This window comes from Chiloscyllium plagiosum, unplaced genomic scaffold (genome assembly GCF_037043375.1).
Source record: "Chiloscyllium plagiosum isolate Xiang-an unplaced genomic scaffold, Cpla_swu_hap1 HiC_scaffold_48, whole genome shotgun sequence".
Taxonomy (NCBI): Eukaryota; Metazoa; Chordata; class Chondrichthyes; order Orectolobiformes; family Hemiscylliidae; genus Chiloscyllium; species Chiloscyllium plagiosum.
This window is the reverse complement of record NW_028270186.1, coordinates 31387506-31404247: the sequence shown is the minus strand read 5'-3', so window position 1 is coordinate 31404247 and position 16742 is coordinate 31387506. Positions and strand designations below refer to the sequence as shown.

The window sequence follows — 16742 nt, the reverse complement described above, 5'->3', positions numbered from 1 at the left end:
AGAATGGCGTTGCACCGGGTTGGGGGAATGGCGTTGCACGGGTTTGGGGGGAACGGCATTGGGGGTACGGCGTTGCACGAGATTGGGGGAGCGAAAGGCATTGTACGGGGTTGGGGGAAACGGTGTTGCACGGGGTTAGGGGCTCGGGGTTGGGGGGGAACGGCGTTGCACGGGGTTGGGAGGACGGGGTTGGGGGGACCAGCATTGGGGGGTATGGCACGGCACGGGGTTGGGCGGAACGGCGTTGGGGGGAAACAGTGTTGCACGGGGTTGGGGGGACGGGGTTGGGGGGAACGGCGTTGGGGGGAAACAGTGTTGCACGGGGTTGGGGGGACGGGGTTGGGGGGAACGGCGTTGTATGGGGTTGGGGGACAGGGTTGGGGGGAACGGCGTTGTACGGGGTTGGGGGACAGGGTTGGGGGGAACGGCGTTGTATGGGGTTGGGGGACAGGGTTGGGGGAATGGCGTTGTACGGGGTTGGGGGACAGGGTTGGGGGAAAGGGGTTGGGGGAACGGCGTTGAACGGGGTTGGGGGGACGGGATTGGGGAAACGGGGTTGTGGTGGAGGGAATGGCATTGCACAGGGTTGGGGGGACGGCGTTGCACAGTGTTGGGAGGATGGGGTTGGGGGGACCGGCATTGGGGGGTGTTGGGGGGGCCGGGTTGCACAGAGTTGGGGGTGAACGGCGTTGCACGGGGTTGGGGGAACGGCGTTGCACTGGGTTAGGGGGAACGGCGTTGCACGGGGTTGGGGGAACGGCGTTGCACTGGGTTAGGGGGAACGGCGTTGCACGGGGTTGGGGGAACGGCGTTGCACTGGGTTAGGGGGAATGGCATTGCACGGGTTTGGGGGGGGGAACGACGTTTCACGGTGCTGGGGGAACGGCGTTTCACGGGGTTGGGGGGACAGGGTTGACGGGGAACGGGGTTGCACAGTATTGGGGGGGACGGGGTTGGGGGGAACGGGGTTGCGCAGGGTTGGTGGGACAGGGTTGGGGGAACGGCGTTGCACGGGGTTGGGGGACAGGGTTGGGGGGAACGGCGTTGCACGGGGTTGGGGGAAAGGGTTGGGGGGGAACGGCGTTGCACGGGGTTGGGGGGATGGGATTGGGCGAACGGGGTTGTGGTGGGGGGAACGGCATTGCACGGGTTTGTGGGGGAACAGCGTTTCACGAGGTTGGGGGACGGGGTTGCACGGGGTTGGGGGTGAATGGCGTTTCACGAGGTTGGGGAACGGCGTTGCACTGGGTTAGGGGGAATGGCATTGCACGGGGCTGGGGGGGGAACAGCGTTTCACGGTGCTGGGGGGAACGGCGTTTCACGGGGTTGGGGGGACGGGGTTGAGGGAGAACGGGGTTGGACAGTATTGGGCGGACAGGGTTGGGGGGAACGGGGTTGCGCGGGGTTGGGGGGACAAGGTTGGGGGGAACGGGGTTGCGCGGGGTTGGGAGGACAGGGTTGGGGGAACGGCGTTGCACGGGGTTGGGGGACAGGGTTGGGGGGGACGGCATTGGGGGGAACGGCGTTGCACGGGGTTGGGGGGATGGGATTGGGCGAACGGGGTTGTGGTGGGGGGAACGGCATTGCACGGGTTTGTGGGGGAACGGCATTTCACGAGGTTGGGGGGACGGGGTTGCACGGGGTTGGGGGTGAATGGCGATGCATGGGTTAGGGGGAACGGCGTTGCACTGGGTTGGGGGAACGGCGATGCATGAGTTAGGGGGAACGGCGATGCACGGGTTAGGGGGAACAGCGTTGCACTGGGTTGGGGGGAACGGCGTTGCACTGGGTTGGGGGGAACGGCGTTGCACGGGGTTGTGGGGATGGGGCTGAGGGGGAACAGGGTTGCTCAGTGTTGGGGGACGGGGTTGGGTGGGGACGGGGTTGGGGAGAACAGGTATGGGCGGGGACGGCGTTGCACTGGGTTGGGGGGACGGCGTTGCACGGGGTTGGGGGGGAACGGGGTTGGGGGTAATGGGGTTGCACAGGGTTGGGGGGATGGGGTTGGGTGGGGATGGGGTTGGGGGAACGGTTTTGGGCGGGGACGGCGTTGCACAGGGTTGGGGGAACGGGGTTGGGGGGTCATTGCATGGGGTTGGACGGGGACGGAGTTGGAGGAACGGGGTTGCACAGAGTTGGGGGAATGGGGTTGGGGGGAACAGCATTGCACAGTGTTGGGGGACGGGTTTGGGCGGGGATGGCATTGCACGGTGCTGGGCGGGTACAGGGATGGGGGAACGTGGTTGGGGGGGGAACGGCGTTGCACGGGATTGGGTTACGGGGTTGGGAGGGCGGTGTTGTGGGGGACGGGGTTGGGGGGACGGTGTCAGACGTGGTTGATGGGAGCAGCGTTGGACGCGGTTGGGGGTGGGTGGGGAGACAGGAGCCCCCTGTAAATTGAGATACATCCCACCCAGCCCCTCAGCGTCCCCTGTACACACTGACACATTCCCCCTCCTCAACCCCCCACCTCGGAGCCCCCTGGAAACACTGACACATTCCCCTCCGCCCACCCCTCTCGGAGCCCCCTGGAAACACTGACACATTCCTCTGGTGTATTAATCCGTTCCTGAAAGTTAGTGTCAACATCCCCACAATCACGCTAAATCAGCTTCTCTCAAGCTCCCACTCACAATGAAAGCAATAGCTCCCTCTACAAATGGGTGAAATGAACAATCCAAATGATACCCTTCCATTTCCTACACCAAAGCAGTGACTACTCTTCAAGCTGACAATCTGGGCCTCCAATTAATCTCTCTGTTCTAGAAATTCACTGAGTAAATATTAAAGAAATATCCATTATGAACCTGACAGACCACTTTTCAGGGATTCCCCCTGAGGGAGAATGTGTATATTGGGTATCTCCTGAATTGTCCCAACTGCTGGAAGTGTTTCTCCATCGAGATCCTCTGATTCAGAGTCCAGAAGCCGGGGTGTGTGGAAGGACAGGACTGTGAGAGCTACTGTATACCACATCTGACTGTGTCAGTCACAAAAATAAATCTCTCGGTTTGAATCCTGTCATGGTCAGTGAGGATCAGTAATGGACGTCTGATTCCCTGTCTGGGAGAAAACCTTGCTATTTTGCAAGATCAGCATTTTAAATTGAATATTCCCATGTATCAGAACTGCCTCCAGAGTCAGCGATGAACAATGGACCCTAATTTACACCCAGACATCAATGAGACTCAGAAAGAGTCCTTGCTGTTTCAATAGCGCAATCACAGTGCCACAGCCAAGCCAAGCAAATGAGGGGATTGTTTCTCCCAAAAAAACTTTAGCAACACAGACAGAACGATACCATTTAGCCCCAGGAGCCTGACTGCAGCTTAATAACATTCTTTGTTCTGATTAAAAGATTGTAGGCAGCACGTGGCACAGTGGTTAGAACTGCTGCCTCACAACGCCAGAGACCCGGGTTCATTTCCCGCCTTAGGCGACTGACTGTGCAAACTCCACCCATTCTCCCTGTGTCTGCATGGGTTTCCTCTGGGTGCTTGGGTTTCTTTCCACAGTCACAAAGATGTGCAGGTTAGCTGAATTGGCCATGCTGAATTGGCCGTAGTGTTAGATGTAGGAGAATGGGTCTGGGTGGTTTGCGCTTCGACGGGTCGGTGTGGACTTGTTGGGCCGAAGGGCCTGTTTCCACACTGTAAGTAATCTAATCTAATCAAATGCAAAACATTAACTCTGCTTGTCTCTCTCTACATTAGCTGCCGGTCTGTTTCAAATTTCCAGCAGCCACAGCATTTGTGTTCATTTTAGTAACATCATCGTTAACTTTTCAGAACTCACCCAGTTTCTGCAACATCTTTTGATCCACTTAGTATTGCAAACATTGCAAATTATTCTCTGGAATGTAGTCAGTGATTCCATTCTTGAGGTGGAAATGATCACAGATTCCCAGGTGTTTGAGTGAAGTCATTTCTCCTTATCTCAGTCACTCAGGCTGCTCTCCAGTCCTGAGACTGTGACCCATCGTAGATTCCTATCAGCAGAGACAGCTGCCAACATCAATCCTGCCAATCTCTTTGGTCATAATATCCAATTCAATGAAAACACCTCTTATCACATGCAGTACAGGATATCTGAATCTCACCCACTTATTCAACAATCTCCAGAACCAGGAATAAGTTGGTGCCCCTCTGTTACAAACACTCTGATGGCAACATGTGCTTCCTTCAGTGAGGAAAACAAATTTGCACCCATCTGTGTCGATCTGTCTGCCTGAGGTTCCAATAAGTGCATTGATGGAAATCACATTGGAAAACCAAATCCCTTTCCAGGTGTTTAAATCACTTCATGCAGAATTTACAAAGGAAATCTGCATTATTGGGAGCATAATCTTATTAGTGACAGTCTGTTGCACACAGTAACATGATCCTCTCACAAACACAAGCTTTTGTTTTATGTTGAAATTGAAATATTAAGCCAAAAAGGTTATGTAAACAATCTACTGCTTGTCACTTTAATAAACGAACTTTCTGATAAGGTAATGCTCAAAGTGTTATAAAGTTGAAGGTGTGTACTGTATCTTTAAGAGGGAGGGAACACTCTTCTGAACTGTGTACTGTATATGACTAGCCAGCAAGCCAAAGTGTACTGGGAAAAGAAACAAATGTAACATTTGGCTGTGAAATATAGACCTATGTTGGTTGCTGTTTTGACAAAATTCAAATTTAACCTATCAGTTTAAATTATACCCCAAGATTCTAAAACCCAATTGAATTTGAATTTATTGTTTTGCCAGCATCAAGCCAATGAGATGATCTGATGGGGGCGTATAAAATGTGGACATTTTAAAAATTGGTCAGAGAGTAACTGCTGTCTGGGAGAGTCAACATCTTGCTCACCAATAAATTAGGAAAATCTCTCAATCAAAGGGTACCTTTTCATATGAAACAAACTCGGAGTAAAAGAAGACAACGACGACCCAGGGAGATCCTCAGCCAGAAGCAGAAAGACACAAAATTCACGAGTCACTGTGTGGGTTAGAAATTAAATTGATGTAATTTTAATAAGTGTCTTATTGAAATAACATATAGTTATAGGGCTGGAGGCAGATAATATGCAGTGAAGAGAAAGGGAGAGCTTAGATTTATGAATAGTTGTTTAATATTCACTTTGAGTTAAAAATAGATTAATGCTATTTTCTTTAAATAGTGGAATGTGTGAGTTTTCTGTCACTCAGACTTTAACAGATTATGTGGGGAGGTGAACTTTTCTGGGTGTTTGGTTTAACTAACAGAGGGGGTCACCGTCATGTTGTAACAAAAGAAACACGACAAAGAACAGTACAGCACAGGAGCGGGCCCTTCAGCCCAGAATGTTGTGCTGAATGTGACACCAAATTAAACTCATCCTTTCTTCCTATCTTTGTTCCATATCCTTGCATATTCACATGCTCACCCAAAAACCCCTTAAACAACCCTCTCATTTCTGCCTCCTCCACCATCCCTGGCAACATGTTCCAGATTCCGACCACTCTCTGTGGAAAACACATTACCCCTCACATCTCCTTTGAGCTCTCCCCCTCTCACCTTAAATGCACATTCTCTAGTAAAGTTATTTCAACTCTGGGTAAAACATTTTGACCAGCAACCCTGTGCATCTCATGGCGATGTGCTGACTGTCCCTAATTAGGTCATTCTTTACTAAATGCACATAAATCCTATCCGTACAAATTCTGTCCAAAGCTTCCCAACCACTGAGGTGAGACTCACCAGACTATAACTTCCTGGATTGTCCCTATTTCCCTTCTTGAAGAGAGGAACACCATAAGCTACTCACCAGTCCTCTGCGACCTTTACACTGGCAAGTGAGGACTCAAAAATCATGTCCAAGACCCCAAAAATCTCCTGTCTTGCCTTTCTCAATAACCTGGGGTAACTACCGTCAGATCCTCGGGATTAATCCACTTTAATGCTGTTCAAGAAATCTAACGCTTCTTTCTCGACCTCAAAAATACCCGAGCACATTAGCATACTCCACACAAATCTCATTATCCCCAATATCCTTTTCCTGGGTGAATGCCGATGCAAAGTAATTATTTAGGATCTCGTCCACTTCCACTGACTTCAAGCACAAGTTCCTTCCTTTAGTCTTGACTGGCCCGACTTCTTTCCAAGTTATGTGGAAGCTGTGGAAAGACGGCAGAGTAGATTTACTAGGATATTGCCTGGTATGAAAGGAAGGTCTTACAAGGAAAGGCTGAGGGAATGGAGGCTGTTTTAGTTGGAAAGAAGAAGGTCGAGAGGTGACTTAGTTGCCTGCAACAGTAGTAGAATTGCCAACGCAAAGGGCATTTAAATGGGCATTGGACATACATATGGGTAATATTGGAAGGGTGTAGGTTAGATAGGCATCAGATTATTTTCAAAGGTCGGTGCAACATTGAGGGCCAAAAGGCCTGTACTGCGCTGTAACAATCCATGTTCACATCCTCTTGTGGGTAATTATCTCCAGAACGATTTGGGATGCTCTTTAACCCTACTTGCGAAGGGCATGCCCCTCCTTGCTCTGCTCATTCCCGGTTCAGGTTCCTTCCAGCTTTTGTTTTTTTACGTTCCTCACATGCCATGCCCAATTCTAGCTTCCCAAACCTTGCATAGGCTTGTTTTTTTTTCCCCTTTTGACTAAATTCCCAGCCTCCCTTGTTATCCAAGGGGCCCTTACATTACCAGCCTTATCCCTCCTCCTTACTGGAACATGCTGGTCGTGAACTCCAATCAGCAAGCCTTTAACTAACTCCCACGTGCCCAATGTGGCATTGTCTGATGACAGCTCCTCCCAATTAACACTCCCTAGCTCCTGCCTAATACTGACATCATTTGCAATCCCACAATTTAGAAACATCCCATTTATTCGTAGCTGCCTTAAAAAAAACTTAAGTTGTGATCACTGTTTCCAAAATGGTCTCCCACTGAAAGGTCAGTCACCTGGCCAGGCTCATTCAGCAATATAAGGTCCACTATGGTCCCTACCCCTCCTTTACACTACTATTTCAAGAAACCCTCTTGGATACACTTAATAAACTCTGCACCGTCTCAGCCTCTTGCTCTAAAGTAGTGCCAGCAAATGGTGGGGAAGTTAAAGACACTTTGAGAACTCTGTTGTTATTGCCTCTGCCGAGATATTCTACCAAGATATTTGTACCTCATAGAACATAGAACATAGATAGAACATAGAAGAATACAGCGCAGTACAGGCCCTTGGGCCCTCGATGTTGCGCCGATCCAAGCCCACCTAAACTACACTAACCCACTATCCTCCATATACCTATCCAATGCCCTCTTAAATGCCCATAAAGAGGGAGAGTCCACCACTGTTACTGGCAGGGCATTCCATGAACTAACAACTCGCTGAGTGAAGAACCTACCCCTAACATCAGTCCTATATCTACCCCCCCTTAATTTAAAGCTATGCCCCCTTGTAATACCCGACTCAATACGCGGGAAAAGGTTCATACTGTCGACCCTATCTAACCCCCTAATCATCTTGTACACCTCAATCAAGTCACCCCTAAACCTTCTTTTCTCTAGTGAAAACAGCCCCAAGTGCCTCAGTCTTTCCTCATACGATTTTCCTTCCATACCAGGCAACATCCTGGTAAACCTCCTCTGCACCCGTTCCAATGCCTCCACATCCTTCCTATAGTATGGCGACCAAAACTGCACACAATATTCCAGATGCGGCCGTACCAGAGTCTTATACAACTGCATCATGACCTCAGGACTCCGGAACTTACTCCGGAATTTTACCTCGAGGTATCGTTGGCAGATTGAGGGTCCTATAGTATAATCCCATTAACTGCATCCTTCTTATCCACGTTGCCTCAGTGGGCGAGCCCCTCCAGTATGTCCTGGGTGCAGACATAACATTCACCCGATTGGTAATGCAGCTCCTCCACCTCTTTTACCCTCCTCTCCATCTCATCTGAAACAATGAAACCCTGGAATATTGAGCAGCCAGTCCTATTCTTCTCCGAACCAAATCTCTGGAATGGCCACAATATCGGATCTGTGCTTATCTACTTTAACTATGTTGCGCCTTGTGTTGAAATTAACACAATCAGCCCATTCGTACAATGGTGTTCATTTCTCTGTATTTCCTTTCTGATTGACTCGTATACATCTTCCGACCTTCCTTACCCCCCACGTGCTGCCCTGCTGCTGTGATTCCCAGGACCTTGCCATTCTAGGTTAAACCCTTCCCTTGTAGCAGGAACAAGCCTCCCAGTGAGGATATCAGTTCCCCTCTAGTTCAGGTCCCAATTATTCAAGATCCTGAAACTCTTCCCCCTATACCAGCTCTTCAGCCATGCATTCATCTCTGCTATCTTTCAATTCCTTGTCTCACAAGCACAAGGGACTGGTGTTAACGCAAGGATTACTAGCCTCAAGGTTCTGCTTTTCAGTCGTTCCCTACTTCCTGTGCTTACTCCTCAGGATCTCATCCCTCTTTCTACTCGTGTCGTTGGTAGCAATGACCTCTGGCCTCCCATTCTCCCAATTCAGAATTTCAAGCAAATGCTCAGAGATGTCCTTGACCAGGCACCAGGGATACAACAGTCTCAGACGCAGCCACAGTAACACCTGTCTATGCCCCCAACTAGTGCTTCTCCTCCCATTTTCGCTCCCTTGGATTTTGCCCGACCTTGGTCTACAGCAGAGTCAGTTATAGAGTCATAGAGTCCTACAGCACAGAGAGAGGCCCTAAGGGCCAGACTGATCCCTGGCAACCATAATGTCCATCTATGGTCACCCCATTTCCCTGCCCATGCCCCATCTCCTTCTAATCCTTTCCTATCCATGTATTTGTCCAAATGCCTTTTAAATGTTGTTAATGTACCTGCCTCAGCCACTTCCACTGACAGCTCATTCCGTATGAGAATCAGCATCTGTGTAAAAAAGTTGCTGCTAACGTTCCCTTTTATTCTTTCCCCTCTAACGTTAAACTGATGCCCTCTAGTCCTCAATTCTTCAACCCTGGGAAAAAGACTGAATGCATTCACCCTATCCATGCCTCTCATGATCAAATACATTTCTATAAGATCTCCCTTATGTCTCCTGTCCTCTGAAGAAAAATGTCCCAGCTTGTCCAACCTCTTCCGATAACTCAGGCCATTGAGTATTATAGACCTGGCTACCGCTGTGCTACTCCCCTGAGAAGCTATCCCCAACAATACACCAGCTCTCTCTCCTTAAACATCCCGCATCCAACCCCATCTTTGTCCCCTGTACGATCCTCAGTTTCCTGCTCTTGCTCCAACCCAACCACGCGGACACCCACCTACCTGATGGAACCTGGATGCTTGGACAGGACAAGATCATGGGTGTTTTTTAACGCAATGAATGGAATTCTGAAATTATATTTGGACTGAATGTAATGTAGAGCAGCGTGAAATGGAGGTGGATGACTTACGTGACTTGCTGTAAGGATACTGACAGTAGAACCTGAGGCGATCGTGAGTATATGGAGGTAGAATGTGGGAAACGAGCTGGGACTGTATTGGAGTAGTCATGGTGAGAGAGAACAAATGCTGGATGGAGGGTTTCAGCAGCTGACGGCCTGACACTGAGGTGAACCATCGGAAACTGTGCAAGTGGCCACCATCTAATAGGACAGAGAAACTGATCCATCGGCCTGAAACTGACTGACCACGTGGCTGTCAATGAATCTAATACAAGTGAATGGAAACATTGCTCAGAGTCTGTTTCTGTAACATTCAACACAACCAGGAAATGGAAAGTGAGTAATGAGCTGAAAACAAGGCCACTGCTCTGTTAGAGTCAAAATCATTCAATGTTCAGTCACTGAATATTCTCACCTGCAGAAAGGAATCTCCCAGAATCACAGCAGAAGGAGAAAACAAACTTGGCAGAGACAGAATGAAGCCACCGCCTGCATCACAACAGCTCAGAACAAAGAGGCTGAATTCTCAATCAACTGACAAGCAATACAGATACTTTCAGAGTTACAGATAGAGTTCAGAATTATTCAGGAAACAGACTTACCAGATACATTGGTAGGTGGTGTGTGCCAGAAATCCATGAAATAGCTTTGTGATGTGCCGTTTTTTCGTTGAGAAATGATTCTTTGTTTTCGCTAAGAAGAGCAGATGCATAGTTCACTGATTATTAGATTTACAGACAAAGGAAACCTGATCAAGGACTCACAGGTCAATTACACTGTTAGTGACAGTCCATCGCACACAACAACAGCCTGTTACACAGAGAACAGAACAGATTCTAGTTTAACAGAGACACTCTCAAAATGAACATCTGCTGCTTTAATAAAAATGTTATCTGTTTGAAGAAAAGGAACATATCAACAATACAGCGAGACTTTTAAACTGCCCAATGTAACTGTGGAGTTTTTACCCAATTCAGTGATCACTGTTTCTATGTATTTTGAAGCTATTTTGAGCAGGGTATCTATCGTGGGTCAGTGTGGACTTGCTGGACTAAGGGCCTGTTTCCACACTGGAGGGATACTATTCAATATAATTATCAACCTGTCCCACAGCAGGATGGGTAAGGCTCGAGGGGAGTCTGAACTGGGGAGGGGTTGTGTCCCACAGCAGGATGGATAAGGCTCGAGGGGAGTCTGAACTGGGGAGGGGTTGTGTCCCACAGCAGGATGGGTAAGGCCCGAGGGGAGTCTGAACTGGGGAGGGGTTGTGTCCCACAGCAGGATGGGTAAGGCCCGAGGGGGGTCTGTACCAGGCAGGGGTTGTGTCCCACAGCAGGATGGGTAAGGCCCGAGGGGAGTCTGAACTGGGGAGGGGTTGTGTCCCACAGCTGGATGGGGAAGGCTCGAGGGGAGTCTGAACTGGGGAGGGGTTGTGTCCCACAGCTGGATGGGGAAGGCTCGAGGGGAGTCTGAACTGGGGAGGGGTTGTGTCCCACAGCTGGATGGGGAAGGCTCGAGGGGAGTCTGACCTGGGGAGGGGTTGTGTCCCACAGCTGGATGGGGAAGGCTCGAGGGGAGTCTGAACTGGGGAGGGGTTGTGTCCCACAGCTGGATGGGGAAGGCTCGAGGGGAGTCTGAACTGGGGAGGGGTTGTGTCCCACAGCTGGATGGGGAAGGCTCGAGGGGAGTCTGACCTGGGGAGGGGTTGTGTACCACAGCTGGATGGGGAAGGCTCGAGGGGAGTCTGAACTGGGGAGGGGTTGTGTCCCACAGCAGGATGGATAAGGCTCGAGGGGAGTCTGAACTGGGGAGGGGTTGTGTCCCACAGCAGGATGGTTAAGGCCAGTCAAGAGTCTATACTGGGGAGCGGTTGTGTCCCATGGCAGGAAGGGTGAGGCCCGAGGGTACTCTGTACCAGGGAAGGTATGCGACCCAAAGCAGGACAGGTAAGGCTCAAGGGTAGACTGTACTGGGGAGGGGTTGTGTCCCACAGCCAGACGGTTAAGTCCCGAGGAGAGTCTGCACCAGGGAGAGGTTGTGTCTCACAGCAGGATGGGTAAGGCTCGAGGGGAGTCTGTTCCTCAGAGGGGTTGTATCCCACAGCAAGACGGTTAAGGCCAGAGAGTAATCTGTACTGGGGAGGGTATGCGTCCCAAATTAGGATGGGTAAGCCTCAAGGGTAGACTGTACCAGGGAGGAGTTCGGTCCCACAGCAAGATGCGTAAGGCCTGTGGACAGTCTGTACTGGGGATGGCATGTGTTGCACAGCAGAATGGGTAAGGCCAGAGGGAAAACTGTACCCAAGTGGGGTTGTGTCCAACAGCAGGGTGGTAAAGGCTCAAGATTAGACTTTACCAGGGAGGAGTTCAGTCCCACAGCAGGATGGGTAAAGCCTAAGGGGAGTCTGTACCAGGGAGGTGTTGTGTCCCACAGCAGAATGGGTAAGGCCCGAAGGGAGTCTGTACCGCGGAGGGGTTCAGTCCCACAGCAGAATGGGTAAGGCCCGAGGGCCATCTGTACCGGTGAGGGATTGTGTCCCACAGCAGGATGGGTAATTAGATTAGATTACATTACAGTGTGGAAACAGGCCCTTCGGCCCAACAAGTCCACACCGACCCGCCGAAGCGCAACCCACCCATTCCCCTACATTTACCCCTTACCTAACACTACGGGCAATTTAGCATGGCCAATTCACCTGACCTGCACATCTTTGGACTGTGGGAGGAAACCGGAGCACCCGCAGGAAACCCACACAGACACGGGGAGAACGTGCAAACTCCACAAAGTCAGTCGCCTGAGTCGGGAATTGAACCCGGGTCTCTGTCGCTGTGAGGCAGCTGTGCTAACCACTGTGCCACCATGCCACCCACAAATGTCCGAGGGAAGTCTGTACCGGGGAGGGTTTGTGTCCCACAGCAGAATGGGTAAGGCCTGAGGAGTGACCGAGAGCAAAGATTTACTTAGGGAGCTGAGGGGCAACATTTTCCACAGAGGACGGTTCATATACAGAATGGACTGCCAGTGGCACATGGGAGAAACAAGAACAATTACAACATGGAAAAGACATTTGGGCAGGAACATGGAGGGGAGAAAGTTTGAAGGGCCATGGGCCAAACGCAGGGAAATGCAACTCATTCAGTTCAGGAAACCTGGCCAGCATTGGTGACTTCGGCCAGAGAGTCATGCAGCACAGAAACAGACCCTAAGTCTTGCGTTATTGAGGGAGTGGACTCTCGTGACAAGGCATGTTGTCGAGACTGAAGTAAGTTACAGAGATATGGATGGTCGTCTGGACTGGAGCAGGTTCAAACGTATGAAGTGATTGGTGAGAGGGGAGGAAAGTACAGAGATAGGAACTGTTTTTAGCATTAGAATGACTGATCCACATGACAAGCCATAGATACAGTGTGGGAGAGGGAACACAGAATGGAACATTCCCAGACAGCATTCCCACCCTCTCGTGGAAGGCCTGCTTTCCCCTCTTTTGTACTGATGCTCACTAAGACAGCACAGGCTTGGATTGATAACTGTGACACTCCCGATGTTGTCTTAGTACAACAAAACTTGCAGTAAAGGCGGTGACCGAACCTGGGGTGTGTCTGTATTGTGCTCCCCTTCCAGCATATAGCTATGTCATGTCCTGTTAACTGATGTTTGGAGCCCTCTCATTGCTCTCTGCACTGTGAGTGATCTTACCTCACTGCAGGATTTATTGAAGGCTCCAGATCTCCCTGCCCTGTGTCTCTCTGGCTGACAAACCATCTTCAATGAGGGATGGATTAGACACCCAGCAGCTGGGAAGTCTATTAGGTCAGGACCTTCCTGAGTACCTACAGACAGATAAACAGAATTGGAAATTAGAATGATGCAGTGAAGGCTACACATGTCAAATGGCACTGAGTCCGACAGAAATCTGGAACACCCCAGTCTCCATCGTCTATCTGGAGTGGAGAATTCTGTTTGCTCAGGATCTGGAGTAGCTGCAAGAGCGAGGGACACTGACAGAGGCAACAATTCGACCCACACAGTGAGGGATACCATATGGAGAGTTACTAAGTAATATCACCAGAGTGCAAGATCAAACAATTGTGCAGGAAGAAAGGGTTTTGATTCTTGTTGCACTGGGATGCGCAACTTGTGAGCAGGCGAAGTGATGGCCTATTGGCATTATTGTGGAACAATTTATCCAGAAACTCAGCAAGTGTGCTCTGGACACAGGTTCAAATCCCACCATTGCAAATGATTGAATGTGAATTAAATGCTTCAAAAAAGATGTAACTAAAAACCTGTGAGTGAGTATTAAACAATTGCTGATGTTAAGAAAAATCCACCGGGTGCATTCATGTCTTTAGTGAAGTAATCTAAGGTGGGTCTTTTCTCCAATTGTCCTCGACCCCAATAGCCCCGCCCACCTGCACATTGACCTTCTCAAGATGGCGGCTCTGAGGCCCGCACTCCCTCTTCCCTCAAACAAATGGCGGCCGTCACCCTGGGCCGCTTTCCCGACAGAGACCACCACCTCCTTATCAGGGCCTGGAGGGTCTTTTTCGGGTTTTTTCACCTATATCGGCGTCTTGTGAATTCTCTCCGCTCCTTTCTCCCAGTGAGTCTCCCACACGCCACTCTCTGAAGCCGAGCGTAGCCGCACCCGGAGAAAGCTGCTCTTTGTCTCGCCGTGTCCTGGTTAATGTGACACTGCGCATGCCCTTCATAGAAACCAAACTGCGCGTGCGTCGGAGGTTATCAGTGAGTTTATAGAGAATATTCATAACTGCATAGAATCACGGGAGAAATATTAGACATTAGCAATTGCTCTGTCGAGTTACAGTCATTGAGATGGTTCATATCCAAATAGATTTTTCCATCCAACTTAATCATACCGGCCAGGTATGTAAATTTCCAATCATTCTGGGAATTTGAAAATAAGTTTGTTACTCGAGTTGTGTAAATCGATTAGAAATATGTACATTGTCAGATTTACATCTTAACTATGTTGTCAGATTTACATCTTAACGATTTCTTTAAAACCTCACATTGTTTTATGAGAGGGGATAATACTCCACTATGTCGTGAGAATGATCAATCCTGCAAAACAGTTTACTTTCTGACCAATGCTGAAGCGTTCACTCCCGAGAATGCATTGGTCCCGCTCCTCACTCACTCTGTTTGGAGGACCGGACGCTGCTCTGTCCTCCAGTTCCGCCCCTTCCTCCCAATTGCAGTGTTGATTGTGGCGCGACTCAGCAGCTAAGCAACAGAAACATTAAGGGACAAGGGAATAAGAGAGAATCTGGATAAAGTAGACTGGAAACAAAAATTTTATGGTGGGAAGTTGATGAGCAGTGGAAGAGTTTCAAAGACATTTTACAAAGGTCTATTCCAGTGAAACGGAAGGACTGTATGAAAAGGCATACTCAGCAATGGGTATCTGAGGAAAGTGATCAAATTAGACCATAAGACATAGGAGTGGAAGTAAGGCCATTCGGCCCATCAAGTCAACTCCGCCATTTAATTATGGCTGATGGGCATTTCAACTTCACTTACCCACATTCTCCCCGTAGCTCTTAATTCCTTGTGACATCAAGAATTTATCAATCTCTGCCTTGAAGACATTTAGCATCCCAGCCTCCACTGCACTCCATGGCAATGAATTCCACAGGCCCCACGCTCTGGCTGAAGAAATGTTTCCGCATTTCTGTTCTGAATTTATCCCCTCTAATTCTAAGGCAGTGCCCACCGGTCCTAGTCTCCTCACCTAACGGAAACAATTTCTGAGTGTCCACCCTTTCCAAGCCATGTATTATCTTGTAAGTTTCTATTAGATCTCCCTTAACCTTCTAAACTCCAATGAATACAATCCCAGGATCCTCAGCTATTCCTCATATGTTAGACCTACCATTCCAGGGATCATCCGTGTGAATCTCCGCTGGACACACTCTAGTGCCAGTATGCCCTTCCTGAGGTGTGGGGATCAAAACTGGACACAGTACTCCAAATGGGTCCTAACCAGAGCTTTTTAAAGTCCCAGTAGCACATCGCTGTTTTTATATTCCAACCCTCTTGAGATAAATGACAACATCGCATTCGCTTTCTTAATCACGGATTCAACCTGCACGTTTACCTTGAGAGAATCCTCGACTAGCACTCCCAGATCCCTTTGTACTTTGGCTTTATGAATTTTCTCACCGTTTAGAAAGCAGTCCATGTTTGTATTCATTTTTCCAAAGTGCAAGACCTCGCATTTGCTCACGTTGAATTCCATCAGCCATTTCCTGGACCACTCTCCCAAACTGTATAGATCCTTCTGCAGCCTCCCCACTTCCTTAGTACTACTTGCCTGTCCACCTAACTTCGTATCATCAGCAAACTTCATTGGAATGCCCCCATCACTTCATCCCGATCATTAATATATCATGTGACCATGCAGGTAACCATGCCTGGGATCCAATCAACAACAAGTCCAGCAGTAACTTTAGTGCAATTGCCGAATGGGCAGACTCTTCAAGTCCAAGTCGTTATCCAAGCAGCTCAGTCCTCAGTCACGCAGTCCCCTCAAGTTCAGACTGCTCAGATTTCTACTATACTTTAAAATGAAGACTCCCAGGAATCTGTGGATAGCACGACTGACTCTCAGAAACGTAGAGAAATTCTATCGAGACGGCCTTCATACAGGAAAATCCTGAATGAACTTTCTTCTGATCCCCCCAGTGTGCCAAGAAATCGATGAGGAGAAATCAGAAGAAGAGACTGTCTCAACCATTACTACAACGATGATGCAGACACACATCCATCAGATTAGCAGTGGACAATACATTGCTATGACACAGGGGGAAGCAATTCAGCTGGCCAACAATGGTCCAGATTAAATGCAAGGACTCCACACATGAACAATGACCAATACAGCGACAGCCAAGGTTGGAGCAGCCATTATACAGTATGCACAGAGCCCTGATGGACCGCAAATCTTTGTGCCAGGCAGCCAAATGCTTGTTCAAGGTGCTGCTGGAGATGTCCAAACCTATCAGATCTGTAGAACTCCTAACTCCACTGCTGACCAGGGAATGGTTATGGCATCTTCACCAGTCCTGCAAAGCCAGCCCCAGAATGCTGAAGAAACCACTCGTAAACGTGAGGTCCGCCTCATGAGAAACAGGGAAGCAGCTCGAGAGTACCATCGCAAGAAGAAATAGTATGTGAAATGCTTGGAGAATTGGGTTGCTGTTCTGGAAAATCAAGTTGAAAGAGAAGTTGGACAAAGTGGCCAAAAACAGCATGAAACTAGAACTGGGAAAATGTTAAAGGTCAACCGAAAGCCACAGGAGCTATAA

At 49.3% G+C, this 16742-nt stretch overlaps 1 protein-coding gene and 1 pseudogene across 1 annotated transcript; one reads left to right on the top strand and one right to left on the bottom strand.

Annotated features, from left to right (window-relative positions):
• Positions 1-4993: 4993 nt before the first annotated feature.
• Positions 4994-14117, bottom strand: LOC148135803 (uncharacterized). The gene is made up of 4 exons (XM_087984431.1): positions 13976-14117; positions 13111-13244; positions 10017-10107; positions 4994-6139 (listed from the first exon to the last, which is right to left on the bottom strand). Exons 1-4 carry the CDS (start codon positions 14115-14117, stop codon positions 6129-6131), a joined length of 378 nt encoding a protein of 125 aa, XP_087840557.1. The 3' UTR covers positions 4994-6128.
• A 1730-nt stretch (positions 14118-15847) lies between these two features.
• LOC148135802 (cyclic AMP-responsive element-binding protein 1-like) lies at positions 15848-16742 on the top strand (annotated as a pseudogene).

Coding starts and splice junctions, on each gene's coding strand:
- LOC148135803 (XM_087984431.1), bottom strand. CDS start 14,117: ATGCGCAGTGTCACATTAACCAGGACACGGCGAGACAAAGAGCAGCTT. Junction 13,245..13,975: donor TTCACAAGACGCCGATATAG/GTGAAAAAACCC, acceptor ATCTGTCTGTAG/GTACTCAGGAAGGTCCTGAC. Junction 10,108..13,110: donor TCAATAAATCCTGCAGTGAG/GTAAGATCACTC, acceptor TGCTCTTCTTAG/CGAAAACAAAGAATCATTTC.